Source organism: Furipterus horrens, unplaced genomic scaffold (assembly GCF_987537825.1).
Source record: "Furipterus horrens unplaced genomic scaffold, mFurHor1.1.pri manual_scaffold_6, whole genome shotgun sequence".
In the NCBI taxonomy this organism is placed as follows: Eukaryota; Metazoa; Chordata; class Mammalia; order Chiroptera; family Furipteridae; genus Furipterus; species Furipterus horrens.
In genome coordinates, this window is record NW_028327176.1 from 128,483,091 (window position 1) to 128,509,411 (window position 26,321).

A 26,321-nucleotide genomic window follows, 5' to 3' on the forward strand; every position below is an offset into this window, starting at 1 on the left:
CCTCCTATTATAATGGAAGAAAGTCCTATTATCAAGGCTATCTTCTCACTTGTGCTCTGAATCCTGTCCAACATCAGCTTCTGAAAGGCTTCATTCCTGCAATTATCCCATCTCGACGCTACACCATCACTTTTTCTAGTGGCTCAGTCTTACTGGCATAACAACCTGCACTGACATTATCCATCATTTGAAAAGACTAGATTTTGTCCCCTACTTTCCTATCCTTCAGAGCAAAACCATGCAAAGATCTGTGTATTCTCCTTGTCTCTATTTCTTTACCCTCTTTCTCTCTTCAATCTATTAATCAGGCACTTTTACACAGGAAAACAAACAAACTCACAGAAGTCCAGAAGACTCATAATTGGCAAAGGTCAATTGTCAGCTTTCATCTTCCTTGACATGGCTTTAAATATCATGTTCATAATGATGACTCTTAAACATCTATCTCCTTGAGTTCCAAACTGTAAATATGATCACCTACTTAATTTTTCTCATCATAGGCCTCAACTCAAACCTTAGTTCCTCAGATAGGCTTTCTCTGATAACAGCAGTTGAAGCACCTCCACCCTAACATTTTTTCATCTTAATAATACTTAGAAGTATCTGAAATTATCTTATTTATAGTGCCATGTGCTTACTTTCTCTTCCTTGCCCCCACCTCCTACCCTCTGGTACACATATACACACAGAGCGGCAAGTGCCTTAAGTACAGAGACTCCGTTTGCTCACATTTTTTACCCTAATCCCTCTGGGGTGCTGGCACACAGTGTGCGTCCAACAATATGCTCTGACTCAGTGCTGAAAAATAAGGCTTCTCTAGTCAATATTTTTAAGTACAGAAAAGATGAAATAAACCCATACTTATATTGACTTATTAAGTAACCAAAAATTACATGATGATAGTAAGTGCTCCAGGCAGATTACAGATGACTATCTGACTCAACAAAAATATTAATTTACCAAATTGGCACTAAATTATATCATTTCCTTTTTTTTTTTTTTGCTGCTGTTTCATATGAATTTATTCTATTTCTCAGAAATCATTACAAGCTCTTCATAAGTTATATATTTCTTTCAGATCCCTATCATATTCAACTGTGGAATCAACAAGATCTCAATAAATAATTGTAAAATTAGAATAAAATGTATTTGGGTTTTTTAAAATAAGGCTTTTTTTTTCAAAACATAATTCTACTTCACATTTTTTTAAAAAGTAAAGTAAAAGCAAATACATTTAGCTTTGAGCAGAAGGGAAATCAGTGATTTTTTCAAGCTTGGATAGCTACTTGGTGGCAGAGGTAGAACAAATTATGACGAGCATAATTACTTAGTCTTTCCTCTAGGCTGGCACCTGAAGTTTCCTGCAAAAATTACAAATAATAGCAATAAAATAAAGAATAAAGTATTTATTCCTCATTTTTAAGGGCAAATACATACATCCTATCAAACATTTATTGGCAAATGTAATGAAAATATCCTTCAGTTACTTGATGTTATGAAATGAGAGTCATAACTGGGGCTAATATGAACTGACCACGCAATGGGATCCAAGAGCAGAATAATAGACACTCAATGATAGAAGAGAACTAGACTATGTAATGTCATTGCATTTTATGCAAGAAGTCAAAGGAACTAAGGACAAGAAACAACAATAAAAACAGGATACATCACATAAAAAATGAAGGATAAAACCACATAATCATATTAATATCAACAGATGCAGAAAAAGCATTTGATAAAAGCCAGTGCCCATTAATGATAAAAACTCTCAGCAAAATAAGAATAGACAGAACATACCTCAACATAATAAAGGTCATATATAATGAACCCACAGCCAACATCATACTCAATGGGCAAAAACTTTAAGTATTTCCCTTAAGATCAGGAATCAGACAGGGAAGTCTTCTATTACCACTCTTATTCAAATAAAACTGGAAGTACTAGCCACAGCAATCAGACAAAAAGAAATAAAAGGCATCCAAACTTGAAAGACAGAAGTGTCACTATCTGCAGATGACATGATTCTGTATACAGAGAACCCTAAGATTACACACACACACACACACACACACACACACACACACACACAAATAGAACTGATAAATGAATTCAGTATAAAATAGCAGGATACAAAATAAATATCCAGAAATCAGTTGCATTTCTATACACAAATAAGGAACTATCAGAAAGGGAAACTAAGAACACAATCACATTCACAATTGCTTCAAAAAGAATAAAATACCCAGGAATAATTTAAATCAAGGATGTAAAATACCTGTACTCAAAAAAGTATAAGACACTAAAGAAAGAAATTAAAGAAGAAACAAATAAGTGGAAGTACATATCGTGTTCATGGAAAGAAAGAATTAACATCATTAAAATGTCCATACTATCCAAAAACAATCTATAGACTCAACACAGTTCCTATCAAGATACCAATGACATATTTCACAAAGCAATAAATAAATATTCAAAAATTTATATAGAACAACAAAAGGGCCTGAATAGCCACAGCAATCTTGAGAAAGAAGAACAAAGTTGGAAAAATCACTCTATCTGATATCAAACTACACTACAAAGCCAACGTAATCAAAACGACATGGTACTGGCATAAAAACAGACATATAGATCAACAGAACAGAATAGAAAGCTCAGAATAAGCCCACACATTTATAGTCAATTAATATTTGAAAAAGGAGGCAAAAATGTACAATGGGCTAAAGATAGTCTATTCAATAGAGAAAACTAGACAGATACATGCAAAAAAAAAAAAAGATATTAGACTACCTTCTTACATCATACACAAGAATAAACTCAAAATGGATCAAAGACTTAACCATTAGACTCAAAACCATAAAAATCCTAGAAGAAAACACAGGCAGTAAAATCTCAGACATGTCTTATAGCAATATTTTTCTTGATATTTTCTTGGGCAAGGGAAACAAAAGAAAAAAATAAACAAATGGGACTACATTAAGCTTAAAAGTTTGTGCACAGCAAAGGAAACCATCAATAAATGAAAAGGCAACCCACTGAATAGGAAAACATATTCTCCAATGATAAATCTGATAAGGGGTTAATATCCAAAATTTATAAAAAACTTGTAAGACTCAACTCCAAAAAACAAAAGCAATATAATTTTAAAATGGCAAAGGATCTGAATAGACACCTCTCCAAAGAAGAAATACAGATGGCCAATAAACATGAAACATGCTCAACCACACTGAGATATCACCACACATTTGCCAGAATCGCTATTATCAACAAATGTACAAAAGACAAGTGTTGGTGAGGACATGGAGAAAGGGGACCCCTAGTGCACTTTTGGTGGGAATGCAGGTTGGTGCAGCCACTGTGGAAAGCAGTATGGAGTTACCCAAAAAATTTCAAAACACAACTGCTACCATGGCCAAGTGGCTCAGTTAGTTGGAGTGTCATCCCATACACCAAAAGGTCGTGGGTTGGATCCTTGATCCCCAGTCCGGGCACATACCTAGGTTGCAGGTTTGATCCCTGGTCAGGTGCTTAAGAGAAGCAACTGATCATTGTTTCTCTCTCATCTCTCTCCCCCACCCATCCTTCTCTCTCTACAATCAGTAAAACATATCCTCCAATGAGGATTAAAAAATATGGAACTGTTATATGACCCAGTGATTTCACTTCTTGGAATGTATCCAAAGAATCCCAAAACACTAATGTGAAAGAATACATGCACCCTATGTTCATTGCAGCATTACTTACAACAGCCAAGATTTGGAAGCAGGTTAAGTGTTCATCAGAAAATAAGTGGATTAAAAAAACTGTGGTACATTTACACAATGGAATACTACCTTGTCATTAAAAAAAAAAAAAAAAAAAAAAAAAAAACAGGAGAAAGACAAATACCATATGATTTAACTCATATGTGGAATCTAATGAACAAAATGAGAGTGACTAGAGAGGAGGGGGATAGCGAGATAAGGGGGGAAAGAAGGGAAAGGGTCTAGTCAAGGAACAAGTATAAGTGACCCATGGACGTGGACAACGGGGTAGGGACTGAGTGTAGGAGCAGGGGGGTGGGCAGGGCAGGGGAGAGCAATGGGAGAAAAGTTGGGACAACTGTAAAGAACAATAAAAAAAATACTACTGAAAAAGAAAATTATGAATTCATAAGGAAAATAGAGGCAGACTTATAAAGAGCAGGCTGACAGCTGTCAGGGGAAGAGGGTTAGAGACGGGGTGGGAGAAGTACAGGGATTGAGCAAAAAATAGAAAATGTCTCACGGCTAGAACAACAGTGTGGTGATTGCTGGGGGCAGGAGGAGTGAGGAAATGTGGAGGAAGGTGTAGGGGGTATAAATGGAGATGGATGGAGACTTAACTTGCAGTGGTAAACACACAATACAGTGTACAGATGATGTGTTGTGGAACTGATCACCTGAAACCCATGTAAATTCTTAACCAGTGTCACCCCAATAAATTCAATAAAAAGGAAAAAAGAAGTCTGTATTCTTGCAGACTAGCTTCTCTAAACCCAAAACTAGTGATCAAACTATTCAACCAATTAGTCTCATGTCCTTTGTTAATACTGAAGAAAATTGATGGAAATCCTTATGCATATATTCAGAATTATAGAAATAGGTCTTCATTAATATCCAAAAGAGAAACAATCCTGCTGTTTAAAGTACCTGTCTCTAGATGGGTTTTTTTTTTAGAGAAAGAAAATTCATCAATAGAAAAATATAAGCTACATAGGCAGATCTGATATACTGCCAAATACAGTTGAAGCAAATTCCTTTGATGTGAGGTTTCTTTTCCTAGGAAACTGATCACTCTCAATCCTGCTCTATGAACCAAATAATAACTATTTTCCTTCAGATTTAGATTATCCCTGCTCAAATTCAAACTTATACTATCACTGGAAATCTGCCACTGGTTTCCTTTCAGTCTAGCATAACTGACAATATGCTTCCAAAAAGCGTAAACTGTGTTTTGTCATATCAATAAGACTTCAGGAAAATTAAAGGATAAAGTGAAACACCATTAACTGCCATTGGAAAGTTGTGCCTGAATTCTAGCTCTCTCAGCATTAGAGGCTTCTCCTATATTTCCATCACGCCTTCTACTTATTCTATCATAACATTTATCACACAGTATTATAATTGTTTGCTATTGTTTGTCTCCTTCATTAGGCCACATGCTTCATGAGGCAAACTATTATGTCCGTTTTATTATGATGACCTAACACAGTGATTTTCAACCTTGTTCATTCCATGGCACACATAAACTAAATACTAAAATTCTGCAGAACACCAAAAATATATTTTTTGTCAATCTGAAAAAATAAATAGGTATAGATTTCATTCATTCACACCAGTGGCTATTGTTGTGTTGGTTGTTGTCATTGTGTGTGTGTGTGTGTGTGTGTGTGTGTGTGTGTGTGTGTTGGATAAACTAAGGGAAAAGAGGTCTATGCCTTGACTACTCAGGTATCACATGTTTTAAAAATTTTTGTGACACACTGGTTGAAAATCGCTGACCTAACAATTCTTCACACTTAGTAACTGTGGCAGATTAAAGATGGTCACAAATAATTTTGGCACTCCTTCTATAGAAAATGGGGTCTATGTCCCTTCCTTGATTCTGGATGACCTTTGTAACTGCTTTAACGAATAGAATGTAGCAGAAGTAACGATGTGTTAATTTCCAACCAATTCTTAAGAAGCTAGAAGTTCCACTTCCTCTCTCTTAGAACACTTGCTTTTAGAGCCCTAGGACTGATGAGTATGGTTGAGAAGACTTTCCAAGGAACACAAACGCATGAATAGTTTTGAGGGAATCAATTTCCAAATATTGACCTTCCAAATCTCTTTTTCCTAAAATTGATCTAAGACCTGGTGTGGTTATCCAAAGATGAATACACTCATGCAGAGTCTCCATTCTCTACCTCCTTTCACACTAGACCTTCTAGTTTATAAAAGACAGACATCAAATTATGTGTCCTCAATTTTACTATACAAATCCTTTGGGATTTCATTGAATTTGGTGAGGCTTGCCTAGCCCCATCTTTCACATATTCCAGATACAAGTGAACAGTGATACTAGAACAAGAATTATCTTGGTTCTGAATCCAGATACAATATATAGTGGGATCACTGGGAGGTGGCTTCAGTTTTGAAGGAGATACCAACAAAAGTAAGGCCAAAGAACCACACATTGAAAATAGCTTCTTTTTTCCACCAAAAAATTTAATAAAATGCATACATTTTCAGCTATTCTCAATAGTTTGGAATATGTCTACAGGAAATAAAGAAATCTTCAAACAGTTGCAAATAGTGTTTAGTGATATAGATTATTTTCAGTGTAACCAATATTTTTTAAAACTACTAAATATTTCTATATACTAGATAAAACTAACAAATGAAAATTTAATAAATTTCATTCAAATAAAAGATGTAAACTTAATTAGATGCTATATAATTTTATCAAATGTATGAAATATTTATTACTATTACAGTTAATCCCTTTATTTTTATATAGTTTTATATTTTCTACATATTTGTATAGAAGTTAAAATTATTAACTACAAAATCAATTAGTTTTAAATAACATACTTTTAATCTTTCATTAAATTTTGACATGTCTAACAAAATTAATGGATTTATATTTTTGTTATTTACAGATATTTCTTATCTAATTATTTCTAAAAGCCCAACACCAGAACTTAGAACACGCATACATACATTCTTACCAAAGTAAAATCATACCTCGTTTCGCACTCCACACTTAAAAAAAAACCTTGCAATATCAGCTACATATTACATTGCTTTATAATAAATGAATGAGATATACTTACTTTTTAATTTATTTTTTAAATGGATAAATCTATTTAATTGCCTGCATAATTTTAATCTTGATGTTCTTTTATTAATCAACCATATATGTTCTATAAATTATTTCTCAGTAGTATTTATAATATTCAGAAAAAAATTAACACATTTACTTGATCTGGCTGAAAGTCTTTTGACTGAGAAACTTGATAAAAATAAATGTTTAGGCCAATTACAGTATTCCCTCACTTATCGTGGGTATTACGTTCTGGACCCCCCCCCCCCCCCACAATAGGTGAAAATTCACGAAGTAGCGAAGTAGGAACCTTACATTTTAGTATTTAAGGCCTTATAAACCCTTCCCACACACTTATAAACCTTTCCCAGTCCCTTATTAACCTTTTCCACTCTTTTACAAACACTATTTATGTTCTTAAATATATTCTACACTCTTAAACTTATATAACTTTAACAACATACGTATACAATACCGCAAAATACCACGATATAGTAAAAAATCCGCGATAGATAAATATAATATTTTTTAAAATCCCGCAATACAGTGAGGCCGCGATAAGTGAACCGCGATATAGAGAGGGGCTACTATAGTATATATTACAATTATTTTTCATTAAGCAAATGATCTAAGTCTGCAACTTCCAGGTTTTGACAAATTATAAACACATTTTATATTGAAAAATATGTAGTATAAAAGATGTACTGAAATTAATTTTCAATTAAGTTTCAACTTTCTCAACCATTTCTGAGTATATCAGGTTATACAAATGCCTGTAAGTAAAACAGTAATAGATTAGTGGCCATTGGAGAAGATTAGGTAAAGACTTTTGGGGATATTTCTCAGAAATTGAAAAAGTTATGAATCTAAATATTGGGTAACAAAAAGCATTTTACAACTCAAGTTGTTTCTAATTCTTTGCTTTCTATGTTTTTTAAGGAGAATGCAATTGAGTTGTCATTTGCTAGATTAATTTAAAATAATTTCTCATGATATAGCTCTGTGCGGTTTTTCCATTTCATTAAATGATCCATTTCCAATAAAATTGTTTTTACATTAAATGGTTAGTAAAATTTTAACACACATAACTGTTGTTGGATCACTTCTATACTAGTAATAATCTCAGCAGAAATTATTAACAGTTGGAGGCTTAATTGCAGAATAAAAACATTAATCTCACTTTATATACGTATCTTTGTTGCACAGTAGTATAATGCTTGATCAATAAGAGTTTCGCCCATTAAAATGTATTGCATTAGTATAAAATCATAAATAGGAGTGAAATTAAAATACAAATTCAAGGAGATAAAGGAACATTATAATATTTCTGTTAGAGAAACACTTGTTTCTGTTTATTTTAAATGGATTATAGACTATAAGATTGTATTCCTTTGAATACATTTAAGTGAAAGATACAACAGTTTTATTTTGATATGTTAATAATTTAAGTATGCTGGAAACTATATTCCTTGCAACTATTCAAACTTATGACAAGTTTTTAGATGACAACTAAAGGAAGGCAAGGGGCACACAGTTTTTCAAAATTCTCTTAAGGGGTTTGCAGACATAATAATATGATGATCACTGATCTACTGTAATAAATACACACTTGACGTTTCACTATGTTGACAGATGTGCCATGTTAGTTCACTAAATGATGCAAAAATTCAATATTAAATTACATTTGTTCCTGAATGTGACTGACCACAAAACTGAGCAAAATTCTTAAATCAGTTGAGTGGCATTCTAAGAATACATGTACTTGAATGAAGGATTAGCAATGATTTTAGAATTCAAGAAAGAGTTTCTACTGCATATGTTTCATGTTCCACATGAAACTTATGAATTTTGAAAGTTATCTTCTACTATTTCTCCACTATTCTTATTAAGGATTCATAATTTCCATATACTGTGAATAGCTGCAGAATTCTCCCACTGGTGTAGCTATACATTGGTCCATCCATAATATGACATGAAGTAACAGAAAGAAATTAAGTTTCTATCAAGAATGTCTCTTCAGAATGGGGAAAGAAAATTATTTGGCATTGATGAAATTACCAGTTATTTTTAAGCATGAAATTGCAGACAAGAATATAGTTATTGGAAATATTTAAATTTATCCTAATATTTGGCAGTATATTAGCAATTAAATGAATTTAATATTTTAAGCTCCCAAATATATAACTAACAAGTCAGTTTAACACGGAGAGGTAATAGTTTGGTGAAGAATTATTTGAAAGAAAAATGTATGAAGTCTGAGATCTCAGCCATCGGCCTCCCTCAAGATCTTGCTTAAATAACTATGTCACATGTTCATAGCTGTGAAAACAAGAGGCTGGTGCTTAAGAGAGCATTAAAAAGTGATAGTTTTAGTTTCTGTTTTTGTTTTTTCTTTGATACTAAAATAAACCAAATCAGTAAATTGATAAATGTTTTCACTAAATTAATAGTTTGAGGCAGTCACCAATACAAGCTATAGATTCAGTAAATCCATATAATCATTCAAAGCACAGAAAAATGACTGGAAGCACAGAGATCCAGAAAGAAGGCCGTACTCTTGTCTTCTCTAGGCTGAAAGAAGGTACACCACTTTGGAGAAGTAAGATAATATTTTTCTTTGTGGACATGGGCTTTCCACTTAGCTTGGGAGAAACTCAAGGGCTGATAACTGTCTAAAACCTGGGTTTGCAAGATTCTCATTTAAAGACCATTAATATAATGGGGGAGAGGGGCAGGAAAAAGATGGTCTAAAGAAAACTACTGCAATTGAACACAAAATATAGAAAAAGCCCAAGAATGAAAATGAAGTTAGTTCTCAAGTCTACTAAACGAAGTATACCATTGCATCTGGGAAAGACAAAAAAGGCATCAGATTTCTTCATTTCTGAGAGGAATTTATGAAATGAGTCTTTATAAAAAGACATTGACCAATATATTAGACATTGTTCCCAATATAATTTTTAATAAAAGATATATAAGAGCCTTCTCTATTTGGTATTTCTCATATGAATCCTGATAAAAACCATATAATAGTAAGTTACAAAGGCCTGCAAATTAGGTTGAATAAATCAAAAATAAACTTAACTGAAAACAGTTTTCTGTACTGTTAAAATATCAAACAGGGAGGTATATTCTCTACTTAGATATCAATATTTGTCTGTTGATTGAAGGGGTATGAGTAAAGGGAATGTTTTATATAAATTCAACATGGCAGTTAGCAGATACTTGAACAATAGAAATATTTAATATAAAAGTTTCTTAAACCAATTCAACGAGCTTAATACATAAATTAAGACTCCTAGCAACTTATCCATCTGTTTTTCAACCACAAGGAATTCTTCCCACCATAGTCATTGGTGGTTTTCTCTGAGTAAGGAGTAAAGAAGAAGATTGTCCTCTGGGATTGTTTGGGGTTTTTTTGAGCACATATCTCATTCCAAATAAAAATAAATAAATAAAAGACCATTTCCAACACTTGGCTATTGTAAATAACACAGCTATAAACATGGGGGTGCATAGGTTTTTCTGAATTGGTGCTCCAGGATTCCTAGGATATAATCCCAGCAGTGGAATCACTGGGTCAAAAGGCAGTTCCACTTTTAGTTTTCTGAGGAAATTCCATACTGCTTTCCATAGGGGCTGCACCAGTCTGCAACCCCACCACCAGTGCACTAGGGTTCCCTTTTCTCCACATCCTCGCCAGCACCTATTTTTTGTTGATTAATGATAACCATTCTGATCAGTATGTGGTAGGATCTCGTTGTGGTTTTAATTATTATGCAGCAGAAAGAAAAAAGGAACTCCTACCTTTTGTGACAGCACGGATGGAACTGGAGAGTATTATGCTATGTGAAATAAGCCAGGTGGTGAAAGACAAATACCATATGATCTCACCTATAAGAGGAACCTAATGAATAAAACAACAAACGAGCAAAATAGAATGAGAAGCGTGGAAACTAGGAACAGACTGACAGCAACCAGAGGGGAGGTAGGAGAGGAACAAGGGTAGAAAAAAGGGGAAAGGTTTAGTCAAGGAACATGTATGAATGACCCATAGACATGGACAACAGGATGGGGATTGACTGTGGGAGCTGGGGAAGGGCTAGGTGGAGGACAGAAAAGGGAGGAAAATTGGGACAGCTGTAATAGAACAATAAAATATTTATTAAAAAAATAAAAAGTAAAAGAAGAAAGTTTAACATACACACACACTTTGGTATTGCTCATGTTAGTGAGTTACATACTTTAATATGCACAGTGTTCAAATTACTTCCTTATGTCATGAACAAAATGCATTTCATTAGTACAACTTCTCACATTATTTAGTGAACTTTGCGCTCTACTTAGTTAAATGAGAAATGATGACTAACAAAGAAAAAAGAAACCACAGTGCCATGCTCAAGACTTTATTGTCAGGAAGATAATAAATTAAGCTAAATTTGATATAGAAATATTCTTTGCAAAAATAAATACATAACATCAGTATCTCATTTATCTTACTGGAAAAATTAGTGATCATCTTCTTATGTAAAAAAAGACAACTCCCAACATCAAATAGATTTTTTCTGGGTGAAGGCTTCTTTGATAAATTTTAGTTTAAATTATAGTTTAAATTATTTATATAATTAAATTAAACCTTATATAGTTTAAAGACAAAGATATTTGTATTTCCTTGGAAATACCAGATATAATATACTGGTCATGAAGCAGAATAACATATAAACTTTGTGTTCTATAAATATTTATAAAAACATGTTTCCAATAATTTTGTGAGTTTTGATTTGCTAGTATCTTAGATGTGCATTAACATTTGAAATCTATAATCTGTATTTATAGTTTTCTCAAATTCTTATAATCCTAACAAATAAAATATGGTTGATAATTCATGATACCCATCCTTCTCTACTCTTATATTTTGCTAAGTACTCTTTATAACCTCGTAAGTAAGTATGTTCCAATTGTAACTACTGTAGTCATAGTGTTAAACTAAGTTTAAGTACTTAGGAGAAGAAATTTCTGTTTCATAAGTTAATTTGATATTTGAGTATTGTAGGCACATCTGAATTTCAGCTATATCAGTTTTTAATTTCTGCTATACATCTCCTGTCAAAAGATACAGGTTAAAGAAAGACAATCTTATTCAAATACAATATCATGCCCTGGCCAGTGTGGCTCAATCAGGTACAGCACTGTCCTCCACACAGAAAGGCTGCAGGTGTGACTGCAGACAGGGCACGTACTTAGGTTGCAGGTTCAGTCCAAAGATGAGACATGACAGGAAGACACCCAATAAATGTATCTCCTCACATCAGGGTCTATCTGTCTCTTCTCTGTCTCCTTGCCTCCGTCACCTTCTCTATAAAAATGCAATGAAAAAACTGTCCTTGGGTGAGGATTAGATAGGTAAGTAGATAGATAGATAGATAGATAGATAGATAGATAGATAGATAGATAGATAGATAGACAGATAGATAAAATAACAATACTTATTTTACAGAGGAGGAAACTAAAAATCAGAGTATTTATAGTACTGCTGTCAAAATCGCACAGTTAATAGGAAGCAATGAAGAGATTTAAACCAAGCCACCTCAGGTCCAAAACACCTACCATGCCAACAATGTTTTTTCATGCTCTAGTGCCCATTTACCCACTCAATAAAGACTGGTGGTTCTATTAGATTCTGGGGTAGCAGTAAAAGGTACAGAGTTGCCACCCTCAAGAAAAAAGGGAAGACAGTCATATAGAAGTCAGTTACTACACGTCAGTGTGACATATACTGTGAAGGTGCCCAGAGGTTTGGGGGACACTCAACTTCAGATTAGGTACCAGGCGTAAAGTGTAGGAAAGAGAAACCAATGAATACTGAGAGTAGGCAAAGGGGATAAATCATAAATTCCTTGAATGCCATGCTAAGGAGTTGGATTTTATCATGAGAAAATGGGGAGTCATTCAATGACTGCAGTCAGGAAAGTGACATCATTAGGCATCCCTTTTTGAAAATCCACTCTCTTTTAAAATGAAGGTTTAATTTAAGAGTGGCAATGAGATTAAATTAACAAGAGATTCAACAGATAGGAGGTAAAATTGACAAGACTCATAAAGGGAAAGAGAAAAAAATCCTGGATATCTCTGCAATGTCTGGTTTAGGTGACTCAGTCAATGCTGTTGCACCTCACAATGTTACAAAACCTGGGGGACTGAGCTGGCAGGCGTGGAGGAAGAAAATAGGACCCAGAAAAACACATTAGAGAACACTTTAGTGGATCTCTGCACTTGTACAGATTAAGAAGGAAATATATTGAAGAGGGAAAATGTAGTAGGTTTAGTTCATGAAAATAAAATGTTAGGCCAATGAATTCACAGGGGACATGAAGAGGAATATATGAGATAAGGAGGATGAGGCTGCAGAATTATTTACATACTGGCAACCACAAGAACCAGATGAGCCAAGAACACAGCTGGTGTTAAACTGGAGTAGAAGGTCCAGCTGAGAGTGAACTGTTCAGGCAGTTATAGAACTCCACCCTCACATTAATATTTAACTTTAAAAACTGTAAGTGCACAGAAATGAAATGAAGAGTATTTAGAAGCAGTGTAAAACATGGTCTAGCTGGCTCTTCTTTGAGGGAGAAGGGTTGTTCAGGATGGATTTGTGTAGTGAACAAAGAAAAGGATCATTAGAGTAATGAGTTGAGTTATAAATCGAGTGAACTGTAAAAAGTCTGCAAGCCTGAGAAATTCTTAAGAACAGCAGATCTACTTGTCTCCTGCTGAGGTTTTTAGGGTTGGTGTAAATACACTAGGTGTTTGTATCCTTGTCACCTCACCTACTTACAGCCATCACTGCAGGACTAAGACCGTGGAATTATTCCCACGCGAATTGGTTACTGATGTTGGTGACTGTGTTAACTTACAGCCTTGCTTGATTTTGTTGCTCCAAATCCTAGGAGGATCAAATCCACTGAAAGTGATTAGGAATTATGGAAGGGGAGACAATATCACAACAGTGTTCTTACTTATCTTCCCATTTCTATTCTAGCCCCTAATTTCCAATCTTTCATTTCCGTAGAACCGGAGTACACCACTACCCCCTTATTCATGGGGAATACATTCCAAGACCCCCTGTGGATGTCTGAAACCTCGAATAGTACAAATTTTTATATAATGTTTTTTTCCTATATATACTTACCTGTGATAAAGTTTAATTTATAAATTAGGCATAGTATGAGATTAACAACAATAACTAATAATAAGATAGAACAATTATAACAATACTAATAATAATAAGTTATGTAAATATGGTCTCTCTCTCCAGTAATTTATATATTTTTCAGTCCAAACTTATGCCTGAACCTATGTAACAATTCCTTACTGGCAATACATGACTTGGACTCACTCATTTCAGGGGGTCCCTTGCTGAAATCTCCACATAAGCTCAGTGTGTCCCCATACAACGGGTTGCCCTCATTTGGAACACATTTTCTGTTCATGTCTTCCATCCACAAATGTAACGCCTTTGCAATCTTAACTAAGCACTTACCATGTACTGTGCATGTCACTTTTGCAGTTTGAGGTACGACAGCAAAACTAGCATGAATTTCTGTTCCCTCCTTTACAATTTCACAGCTAGAAGATTCATTCTTACTGTAAAGGTTATCAACCTCAGCATACAAACATTTTCTTTCCTTATTAAGTCACGAGCTTTCACCTGTTCGCTCAAAGGAAGCATTTTATGGCTTCCCTGTGGCATATCCAAATTGTCGGGCACTTGCACTTTGGGGACATTATTAAGTAAAATAAGGATTACTTGAGCACAAGCACTGACATATGGCAATAGTTGATCTGATAACCAAACTGGCTAAAGTGGCTTACAGGTGGGGAGCATATGCAGCATAGAGACTCCGGACAAAGGGATGGTTCACATCCCAGGCAGGATGTGGTATGAGATTTCATCATACAAACCAAAATGGCACTCAATTTAAAACTTATGAATTGTTTATTTCTAGAATTTTCCATTTAATATTTTTGGACTATGGGTGACTCCAGGTTTCTAACTGAAACAGAGGAAAGTGAAATCCAGGATAAGGGGGAGCAGGGGGACTACTGTAATCTTTTAGAACTTTAATTGGATGCTATCATTCCTTTGCTTCAAATACAATAGCTTCCCAAATAGATTAAGAATAACAATGAAACTTGACCATGACCCACAAGACTACTGGCTGTTTCAAACCTCATCTCACATGACCCTCTATACTTTCAGAACGTTTGAACATGGTATTTCCTCAGCTTCAAATGCTTTAATTTCTGGTTTTCACAAGCTAACTCCTCATTATTATCCTTCAGGTGTCAGCTTAAATACTATCTCCTTAGAGACACATCCCTGAGTACACTATAAAAAGGAAATCTCCCTTATTATTCATCATTATCCTCTATTCATTTCCTTCTCAATACAAGCTGTACTCAGATATTTCTTTGCTCACTTGAATAGTACTTGTAAATTCAACAACGGCAAGAAGTATGTCTTTTATTCACCTATACTCAGATTAGTAAAGTGCTTGGCATGTAGTGGACACTCAATAAATTTCTATTAAAGAAAGAAAAACAAACTAATGAACTCAGAATACATGATAAGCATGCAGCCTCTCTGAACGACTCAGACTCAATGCAGAAAACATAATCAATCTAAGATAAGAAGACAATCTTGGTCTGCAAAAACCTGATGGTTACTTTTATATGTCACCTTGGCAAGCCATTGTATCCAGATATTTGGTTAAACATTATTCTAGATGTTTCTATGAAAATAATTTTTAGATGAGATTAATATTTAAATCAGGAGACTGAGCAAAGCCTATTGCCCTCCATAATGTGGACGTGCCTCATCCAATCAGTTGAAGGTCTTACTGGAAAAGTAACCTCCCTCAAAGAGGAAATTCCACCAGCAGACTGCATCTGGAGTCAAACCACAGCATCAAACCTTCCCTAGGCCTCCAGTCTGTCGCCCATCCCCATAACTGCCATCTGAAGATTTGTGGATTTGCTAACCTCCAGAACTGTGTGAATCAATTCCTTAAAATAAATGTGTCTCCATACACACATGCATGTACACACACATACTACTGGTTCTGTTTCTCTGGAGAACTCTAATAAAGAGGTATAGAAAATAGAAAATGTAAGTTCAAGACTCAACTCTGGTACTTACTACCTGGGTAATACTGTGTTTCCTTGGAACGATTGTTTGCAATTATAAAATGAGTGGATTTTTAAAAAATCAACAACTATCAAATGTTTATGGCTCCATTTCCACATGCCACAACTCAACTACTGTTTCCAAATAAATATGAACAGAAAATGTACATACAATAATTTTAGTTAAGCTCTTCATTTATTCATTAATATAAAATTAAAATATTAGCACACTAATTAAGTATAGATTAATAACTGTTGTTCTGATAGTTAAAACCCAGAGTACTTTTTTAATTCCTCACCCAAGGATATTTTTTCATTGATTTTAGAGAAAGTAAGAGAGGGAGAGAGGGGGAGAGAGGAAGAGAAAAGGGGATTAGGGAGAAAGGTGAGAGAGACAGAGAGACAGAAACACATTGATGGGAGTGAGAGACTATGGCTGGCTGGCTTCTGCACATGCCCTGACCAGGGATCAAACCTACAACCTAGGTATATGCCCTGACCAGGGATGAAACCACAACCCTTTTTGGTGTGCAGGACCACACTCCAATGAAATGAGCTACCTGGCCAGGGCCACAGTATTTTTTCCCAGGGTAGAAAACATGGGAATGAATCCTAAGGTAACACTGAATTCATCAGACAAATGACATTTATTTGGCAGTTTGTCAATAAAAATTAACTTCTTCCATTAGGGAAATAATATACTTACACATTTTCAGCTTTTAAAATAAACTACCTCATTTCATAGTGAAATGATGTTTTATTTCACAAGGTAGTAATATTTTCATAAAATATATAAAATATGATACCCTCCAAATTTTTATAAATATCATTCATTCAGCCACCAGACTAAGATTAGGATTTATGTTATTAAATAAGAAATTTCTTTTCTTAGAAAGAAATGAAAAACTTTCATGATTTATTTTAAATAGGCAATTACAGCAGGTCCGCAAATGATGTTTCATTCAATATCAGTTTGTTATAGCTATGAGATGCCATAGGAACTTAACTCTTGTTTACATCAATTAGCTTCTGGTAAAAACTGGTTTCATTATATTTCATTTTGCTTACAGTCACATAACCTACCAATGATGTTAAAGGAGGACTTCCTGTACATAATTTGTAATTCTATCAAATAGTTTATAAATTTTACTGCAATGAATATAAAACATAATAAAATGTATAGTATTGAGCAAAAATTGAGCATTTCAATTATTTTAAAGAGTTAAACTTTATCTCATATAACATATCCAACTCATTGAAGGTATATAAAAGAATTATTAGACAATATTAAATATATATTATTTAAAAAAAAAAACTGATTAAAACTAATCTTCAAATTTTCAGAGGCATACCTAGAAAGCATGCAGAAAATTTTGGAAAAGATAAAGCAAACTCTAACCTGGCTATTTCTCCTGAACTACTGATTCTGGTAGCAGGGCCCTGTGGGGAAGGGTGGAAGCACTGGCTCAGAAAAAATTATAACTAATAATTTCTCTATTAGCTAAACTGCAACTAAGTTAAGAAAAACATATAAAATAAATGAGTTTAAAAGCAAATACAGAGAAGCAGTATGAAAAAACTACAAAAAATAAAAATAAGATCAGAATAAAGTTATTACTTTAAATGAGAAAATGTCAACATTAAATTTTTTTCCATTCAAATTGAAGAAATGTTGAAACCAAAATATTATAACCAGGATATAGCTGTGTAAACTGACATGTGTTTATGTACTTGTTTGGAGGATGGACTAGGAATTCTGATGAGATGTGTCATCAAATCACTGTAAATCTGTTTAAAATAATTTATTTTAAAATATTTAAGAATTCTTAATATTGTAATTAAAAGTTTTTACTTTTTTGTTCATTAGATTTTTCTTACAGGTGAGGGCAAAGCGGGGGGTATTGTGAAAACTGTAATAGAATAACAATAAAAAATGATTTTAAAAAACTTGTTACTGAAAAACTTGCTGAAATAGGAAGCAGTGTTATTTGAAATGATGTGTGACTTGTACTTTAGGACATGTTCCAAATATCTGGAATTATTCCTCTGTAGGCTGCTTTTTCAAAAATTCACAGCCTTTTCTAGTTAAAAGTGAGTGACCTTCGGATTTAACTATTTTAGAATCACACCCAATGCAAGAATCACATTTAGAATCTGTATGACCAATGATTATCGAAACCACATGAATATTTCCAATGAGGGAGATTAAGGAAGTCTATTCCAATTTCATATAGTTAAATTATCAGAAATATTTCTTTATACTGAAGTTAAATCTAGCTCTGTAATAACTTCCATCCACTCATTTTTACATTCTGGGACAAATGTACCCTAAAAGTCTTTCAAATAATTGAAGACTTAACTATATTCCTTTCAAGTCCTTTCTTTTAGGCTAAAAATTTCTATTTCCTCCAATTCTTTCTCATATAGCAAGTTTTCAATAACTGTCACTTTTTCAGTTACTCTTCTCTGAATGTATCTCAGTTTGCCAATGACCTTTCAAAAAATATGGCATCCAATACTAAACACAGATGTGATCTGGGTATGTGATGCAAATAACCACTGTCTTCCTTTTTAAAAAATTCCTTATTTTCAGTAACAAAGACTGAGAATTATAATCCTTCTTGAAAATACAAAAACAACCAAATTAGTACAATGTCATAAATACTACCTGAGATTAACTTGGAAATTTTTCTCAATTCTCCATATGTTATGTGTAAACTAAACTTAAATCAAAACACTTGGGTGTACCACACAAATTGCAGCAAAATTATTTTTGGATCCTAAACTTGAATTTCCATTTAAGTTTTCCACACTTAAGTCTCTGGATGTATATGGGGACTTGATGAACTGTTACTTTACACTTTAGGGTCTTTTACAGAAAAAGATAAGTTTCGCTGCCTTCCTAGAGAAATTTATAAGTCTATGCATACATTTAGACAATCCTTAGATCTTTATGTGAAGAATTAATGTTTGAGTCATTCCTACATTTTTTCCATTCTACAAATTTTTCCTAATTAAAGCAATATGCAGGAAGACAGATAGTTTGCTATTTTAAACTATTTCTGGGATCATTCTGAATTTCTAATACTTAAGACTGAGGATATTCTACCTCACTCCCATTTTTAAGAAGTCACATATACATTTTCATAAATATCACATTTAGTCTAATCAGAAATACAATTAATTTTAATTAACTAGTAGTTCAAGAAATCACCTAAATCTCCATAATAAATGAAAATCAACTTTTTCAAATAAGTATCTCTAAAAAAATAAAAATCAATTGAGGTGACAGTTAAGAGACTTGAACTAGTCCAGACATTCCATCTAACTTGTTTCATATACTTGAGAAAAAATTCACCATGTGCTTTTCTCATACTTTAAAATAGGGTAGGTAAAAACATTAGGTCAATTTCAAGGGAAATCAAATAAATGAATAAAAGTATAATTTTGAATAAGTATAATCAAAACCCAAAGCTAATTGCTGTAGGTAAAATGGTAAAAAGTTTATTACATTGAACATTAAAACGATCACTTCTCTGGAAGCATTTAAAAATTAATTGTTCTCTTAAATATCAACTGCTTGGATTTCTAAATACATAGAAAATTACAATACAGTAAAAAATAAAAATTACAAGCTAAGCCAGAGATATAAGCCAAAAACATTCCCTGGTTCTCAAGAGTCTCCTAAATATTTCTAAATATTTTAAAACGGATAAATTGAAGAAAGCCAAATTCAATCAAGAATAGTCCTGGTTCAGAGCAAAGGGGGCTGGGAGAGAAGTAAAAGTTAAAGGGCGTCAAATACAATATATGGTGACAGAGGAAGATTTGACTTTGGGTGGTGGGCACACAATACAATATACAGGTGATTTATCAGAACTGTACACTTGAAACCTATATAACTTTATTAAACAATGTCACCTCAATAAATTTAATTTTTTTAAAAAGACAGTCCTGGTTCACCCGAGCAGCTCTGGTATCCAGGACTACCTAGAGGTTTAGAACCTCCTCACACCTACCCAGAAACTCTAAAAGCTCTGAGAGCTGAGAAGACCTAGGACAGCAAGAGATGTCTGTTAACATATGGGCACTGGATTACCTGGCATCTTACATCACAATGGTCCACTAACAACTAGACAGCATTAAACTACTGAAAGTGCCACAGCCTTACTTCAGGGGTTAAATTATTTAATTTGCAGCTATTAAAACTGGCAGTGAAACCATGTTTCTTTGCCATAAACAACTTTAACTATGTTTATAAACAACTGCTGAGTTATTGAAATACTTAGGCTTAATAAAAGTAAAACTGCCCTTACATAGCTATATAGAGCACCATATAAAGAGATTATGTTTAAGAAAACCAGGAAGATGTAGAGAGAAAAGTTATAAAACAAGAACAATAAGAAAATTTCCATTTTACTAAATGTTCATTTGATAGTTATTATAACTATATTCTTCACAATATAATGAGAAAATTTTGGGGTTAAAGGAATATTAACCTTGGATAGGTTTCTTTTACACTTATTCCTTTTAAACTTTCTTTCTTACTGTTATTTCACACACCAAATATCAAATAAAACTGACACCCTCACCCAGGCTACAAAATTTGCTTAAGTCCTGGTTCTCTGAGAAACTATATGTTTCTCTATGAGTAAACAATCTCCACTTCCAATCATGGTCATGGTTATGACCAATTCTATGTTACTAGGTATACATTCTCATATGAAACTGCACATGGGGTAATAAAGAAAGCTTATTCCTCACAGTTTAAATAACCAATACTCTACTGCAAGTCCTTTTTGGAATTCCAAAGGAAACATGTATACAAACAAACAATAAATGTAGAAAAACTGTTTTAGTATTTTGTCTTGGTTCATCTTAATGTTTACTTTTATGCATTCCCTTAAGAATTTTCTAAGAAAGAATAAAAATAAAAAATAAAACATCTTAATGAATGATTCTCTTTGACAATTAGTCTTTTTGTTAACCTTCATCACTTTCAAAATCAAAACAGGTACCAATTATGTGGCATATATAATGTGATTTAGAATACTAAGAGCTTTAAATACATTATCTACTAAGTTCCAGGTCCATACATTTAAATGCCTACTAGACACACCCTACTTGGAAGTCCCAAAGACATTTAAAACTCATCATGTCCCAAAAAGAACTTTCTATCTCCCTTACAAACATATTCCATTATTCTGAAACTTGATGAATGGTACCCTCATCCATTTAGTCATCAAATAACCTGGGAATTTTTATACCAGTTGTAATTAACAGCTACTTGGGAACAGCTACTATATGCCAACAATGATGCTAGGAATGAATATTGCCTACAATAAACCTAGTCCCTATCCTCCAAAAAGTTACAAAATAAGCACAACTCTGTGAAAGCTTAACAGTAAACAATCCTTTTTAATTTTAGTTAATTCAAGTTTTCTCCACTTCATTTGGGCACTGAACACTTTTTTTCACCATAACTTTTGGCAAACCAACCAATAGTACTTGTTGAATCAGACTTTGTAATTTTTTTGAATTTTAATTAATAATCTGTTGTATTAGCTCATCCTTTTTGCCAAAATCATATTAGCAAAATACTATATAAAATGAGTAGTTGAAGAGTGTAACGTTTTTAAAGCTGTATTGCCTATATTTAATCAAAATTCTATTTCTTCACAGCCTGATTCCTTGGAGCTGGTCCAATTTCTTTCAGGTCTATTATTTATGACAATTTACCTGTTAAAGCAATAAGCTTAAACAATAGAAAAAATAAAGAACGTTATCAATACTTCATGGTTTGCTATCTAAGAGCAAATGAATATAGTAATATTGTTACTATTTCTGTGAGGTAACAAACAACATATATTAATTCAGCACCAACCAGGCACTAAGTCAAAATGGGATGAAAAATACAGAGATAATTTATGAAGTATGACCTCTTCTCTCTGATGCTACTGAAGTATTTGGGACTTAATGAATAGTAAAGTACCAGCAAAAATGACCAGGAGTATTTTGATAGAACATTAGAAATATCAAAAGTACAAAAGAAACATGATTAATTGCCAAAAGCATGATAAAAATGACATATAGCTAATAACTGATAAGAGAGGAATATGATTCCTGGAAAATGCAGTGTAAAATATAACAGGTAGAAGTATTTCCAAAAAGTATATATGAGTTAGCTATTCTTTATGTACACCTGCATCAGTAATCTGCACAAAACATTTCTTTAAAAAAAAAGATTCACAGAATACAATTAATTTTTTTGTTAAGTACATTTTATTGATTATATTCATACAATAGTTCCAATTTCTCCCCTTTTCTCCCCCCCACCCAGCACCCCACCGCAGCAGCAATCCCCCCCCCAAGTCCATGCCCATGGTTTGTACATACAAGCTCTCCTGCTTCACCCTTTCATATATTCTTCTTTTTTTTTTTAGAATACAATTAATTTAATTAACACAGTAAGCTTAGCATTCTGCAAAAATACAAAAAGAATTGTCTCTAGCTTCCAAAAATTACACCTCTATCAACAAATTAACCACAATCGGACATAACTGTAATCCACTACCAAATATTGGATCTGCAAAACTCAAAATATTATGGGCACATGGGAAGAAGATAATCCAGGCAGTTCTTAAAAATGATTATCCATGACAGCTTGAAAAAAATCACACATATTATCTATGCCAAAAAGAAAAGAAATTCCACACAAAACTAATAAATGGATATTCCAGCATCATATCTTAGGAAAAAATACTGGAAGTAGAGGTATTCATATAAGAATTTATTTTTGGATATTTACCCAGATTTTAATGCCATATTCAAAATTAAAAATAATTTCTAGTCAGAAAAAATTATCATTAAGATATATTAAAAAGTATGACATCCAAAGACATACCTGTGTGCAACCGTATTACACTTAGTAATTGTAATATTAACCCTTAACTTTCACCTATTTTCCTAACTACTACCATAAAATCTACAAAGTAAATATAGTAAGAGTTATAACCCTCCTGTTCACTTTCTGAATACCTTAGAATACCTGCTGTTGCAGCAGGAAATCCTTAATAGATGTTTGTCAATTTTGGCTTTTAAAAAAGTGTGTTGTGTATCCTAACTGATGCCTGAAAGATCTATCATTATTCAAACATAACCACCACTTCCTTTCCAATTAAATATAGTGTGTAAATTTATGCCACATAATATTTTCAAACAAGTTCCCTTTCATAATTATGGGAGAAGCCATGAGAACTATTCTACTAAATAACTTTAAAATCATCAGAAGTTTAACAAAATATACACATTAAAAATCAACATGACAGAAAACTGCCATAAAGAGATCATATAGAAACTTTACTTTTTTGTGAATAAAGCATTCCTTTACTTACATTTCAAATATTGCGAAAATTTGAAAGAATAAAACAATGGATACCTTCACCTAGATTCAACATTTGTGAGCATTTTGTTACAAATACTCTCCTACTTTCTGCCCCACCACCTTCTCTCCCTCTCCTATCATTCTATCTATCTGTCTACCTATCCATCCATCCATCCAGTTTATTTCTGACAAAGCCCCTAATCAAATGCATTAATATTTCTAAAGTAAAACAAATTATACTAAGTTGGATAAAGACTCTAAATTTAGTTCAAGTTTTACTACCAAATGGATTCAGATAGATCAGGTGTATCCCAAAGGAGATTTCTTTTAATGTTCTGGTTTTCAAAGTTTTGGATTTTAAAAATGTGGATAAAGGATGTCAGGCAGTAGTATTATCCCTATGTTACAGAGGAGGCAACTGAAGCACAGAAAGATTAAATAATTTATTTGAAGTGAAAACAAGTAGCAAAATCAGTAAATGAAAACAGGCAAACTACTCCAGAGTAGTTCAAAGTACTGCTTTTAGAAACCTCCAATCCAAAAGGAAAATTCTTATGCCTTTTTTTCTTTATCCAGAATCTGACCTCTTACCCCTAATTCCATAGCTGCCCTCCTAACTCGAGCCACCATGATCTCTCACTGGGCTTACTGCAATAGCCTGCTAACCACGCTACTTCACTTAACAGTAAAAGCCAATGTTCTTTAAAATAGTGTTCAAGGACCTGTAGGTTCTATGCCCTCTCATTTCCCTTACTTTTGCTATCACATCTACTACTCTGCCCCTCTCTCACTCCGCTCCAGCCTCACTGGTTTCCACGTTGCACCTACTCTCCATGCATGTTCCCATGTATGGCCCTGGCACTGACAATTCCTCCTGCCTGGCACGTGTTTCCCTGTATCTACATGACGCCTCCTCTCCTTGCTCCAATATCATCTTCCAATGAGGCCTACACTATCACTCTATTTAAAATTGGAGGAGGGATAAATGGTGATGGAAAAAAAATACTTTCAAAAATTGCAACTGCGCCCCATCAAAATAACTGACACTCTAGATCCCCCTTTCCTGCTCTACTCTTTCTTTCTCTTTCACATTTACTACCTGCAAACATTCTAGACAATTTACTTTTTTCTGATTTCCCTGTCTTTCCTACTTAGATTTATACATACACCAATTTATCCCACCATTAGAAATTCATGTAGTATATAAGTGCTCAAAAATAATTGTTGCTACTGAGATTTCTATGTCAACTTCAACCCAAGAACTTTGAGTTGAGCTCTTCTACATTTTCTATAGTTCTTAGCATTTCTTAGCATCTCATAGAAAAGTTAGAATTTCAATAAATATACTTAGTCACATTTTAAAAAAGCCAAGTTTTATACAATTATGCTTTTATTAAGGTTCTTTCTTTATGTAGAAGTATATTTTATAGACATGGACAGATGTTATGATGTCACTTGGAGAAGACAATAAGGCAAGTAACAGTTTATGTAGTATGATCGCTTCTATAAGGAAAACAGTATGTATTTGTGTGGATCAGGGTTTTGGGCATGATGACATTAGGTATTTTTAAAATGTTCCTGTCTGTATATTTGTATTTTCTCATTTTTTCATTAATGAAAATCTATTATTTATATCATTAAAAAATAATATACTCTATACCCAAAATGAATTATTCCTCATAATACATTACCAGCTAAATTCTAATTCTTGTCCTTCTATGAAAAAAAAATATCTATTCACCATTATATAATGCAATAGATATGTACTACCAATGTAATTTAATAGACCTCCTATAAATGTTGATCTGATTCTTCTCTTTATACAAGGGGTGATGCGGCTAATTTTTTTCTTTATGCAAAGGCAATATGGCATAAGTATGCTAATTACCACTACATCCGTATTTCTACGTAAAATCCACATATTCAATCTAACTTTCAAATAGTACCCCTGAAATAATCCTTTCAATGATAATACTTTCAATAGGCTTTTATATTTGTAGTGTAAACTTATCAATATTCCTTTTTATCATTAAATCAGAACTATATATAGCACAAATATATTCAACTTGAGCTTTTGCTGTTGCTGTTATTAAAAGTATTAATATTTATTTACTTCAATTGGTCCCTGCTTCAAAAGTGTTTGTGTTGAATAAAGTAAAGCTATGGATTTAGAAAACTTGTATTTCACTTAAGGGAAATTGACAAAAGAGCTATTTTAATGTCAGCTCTGGATTTAGAAAAAAATATTCTCCTATTTTCAGAAAAATTTGGAATCTTTGTGATAGCTTGTAAAATGTATATATAATAGTGGTAATTAATATCTCAAAGACAAGGTAATTATGAGCAATTATTTTCTTACCAAATAAGTTCATTTATAGTCTGTAAAAGGTAACCTAAATTGGTTTAGAAATACTTCCCTCTTATCTTAAATCTAGAAAGAAAATACTGTATTTTAATCTTATACATTTATATTCAATGTTCTTTTAAATGAAGTTTGATTTAGATTAAAATATTTTTAATTTCAGTTCCATTCAATATTTTATTGCAAAAACTTTATCAAAAAATAAAAACACAAGTTATATTTAGAATAAAAGTTTACATACCTTGGCTTCCGAAAAACTAAACTATATTGCTGGCAAGCCAGACCCACAGTGGGGGTATAAACAATAGGCATGAATTTGTCAATGTCAGACATTAGCACACTATAAAAGAGCTTTTCATTTCTATCTTGAAGATCCATTAAGAGAAGGTACCTGTGGAAATTGGACAAAATGAGGTTTCCATTCCAACGAAGTCATGAAATAGCTGATTAGAAACTTAATTAAACATTTTTCAACAACATATGAAATATTTTTTAGGTCATATATAAAACATCTGATCAAAAAAGACTCTAAATATATTCTTAAATACCTCAAAGAATGTAGAA

The 26,321-nt window shown here is 33.1% G+C and overlaps 1 protein-coding gene across 1 annotated transcript in view; it reads right to left on the bottom strand.

The window, feature by feature from the left end:
- The window catches only part of ME1 (malic enzyme 1), a 170,758-nt gene that overhangs the window by 111,066 nt on the left and 33,371 nt on the right, over nucleotides 1–26,321 (bottom strand). Inside the window, exon 3 of the mRNA XM_090279624.1 lies at nucleotides 25,999–26,148. Coding sequence (XP_090135750.1) covers nucleotides 25,999–26,148 — 150 coding nt within the window. The remainder of the gene's footprint in view (nucleotides 1–25,998; nucleotides 26,149–26,321) is intronic.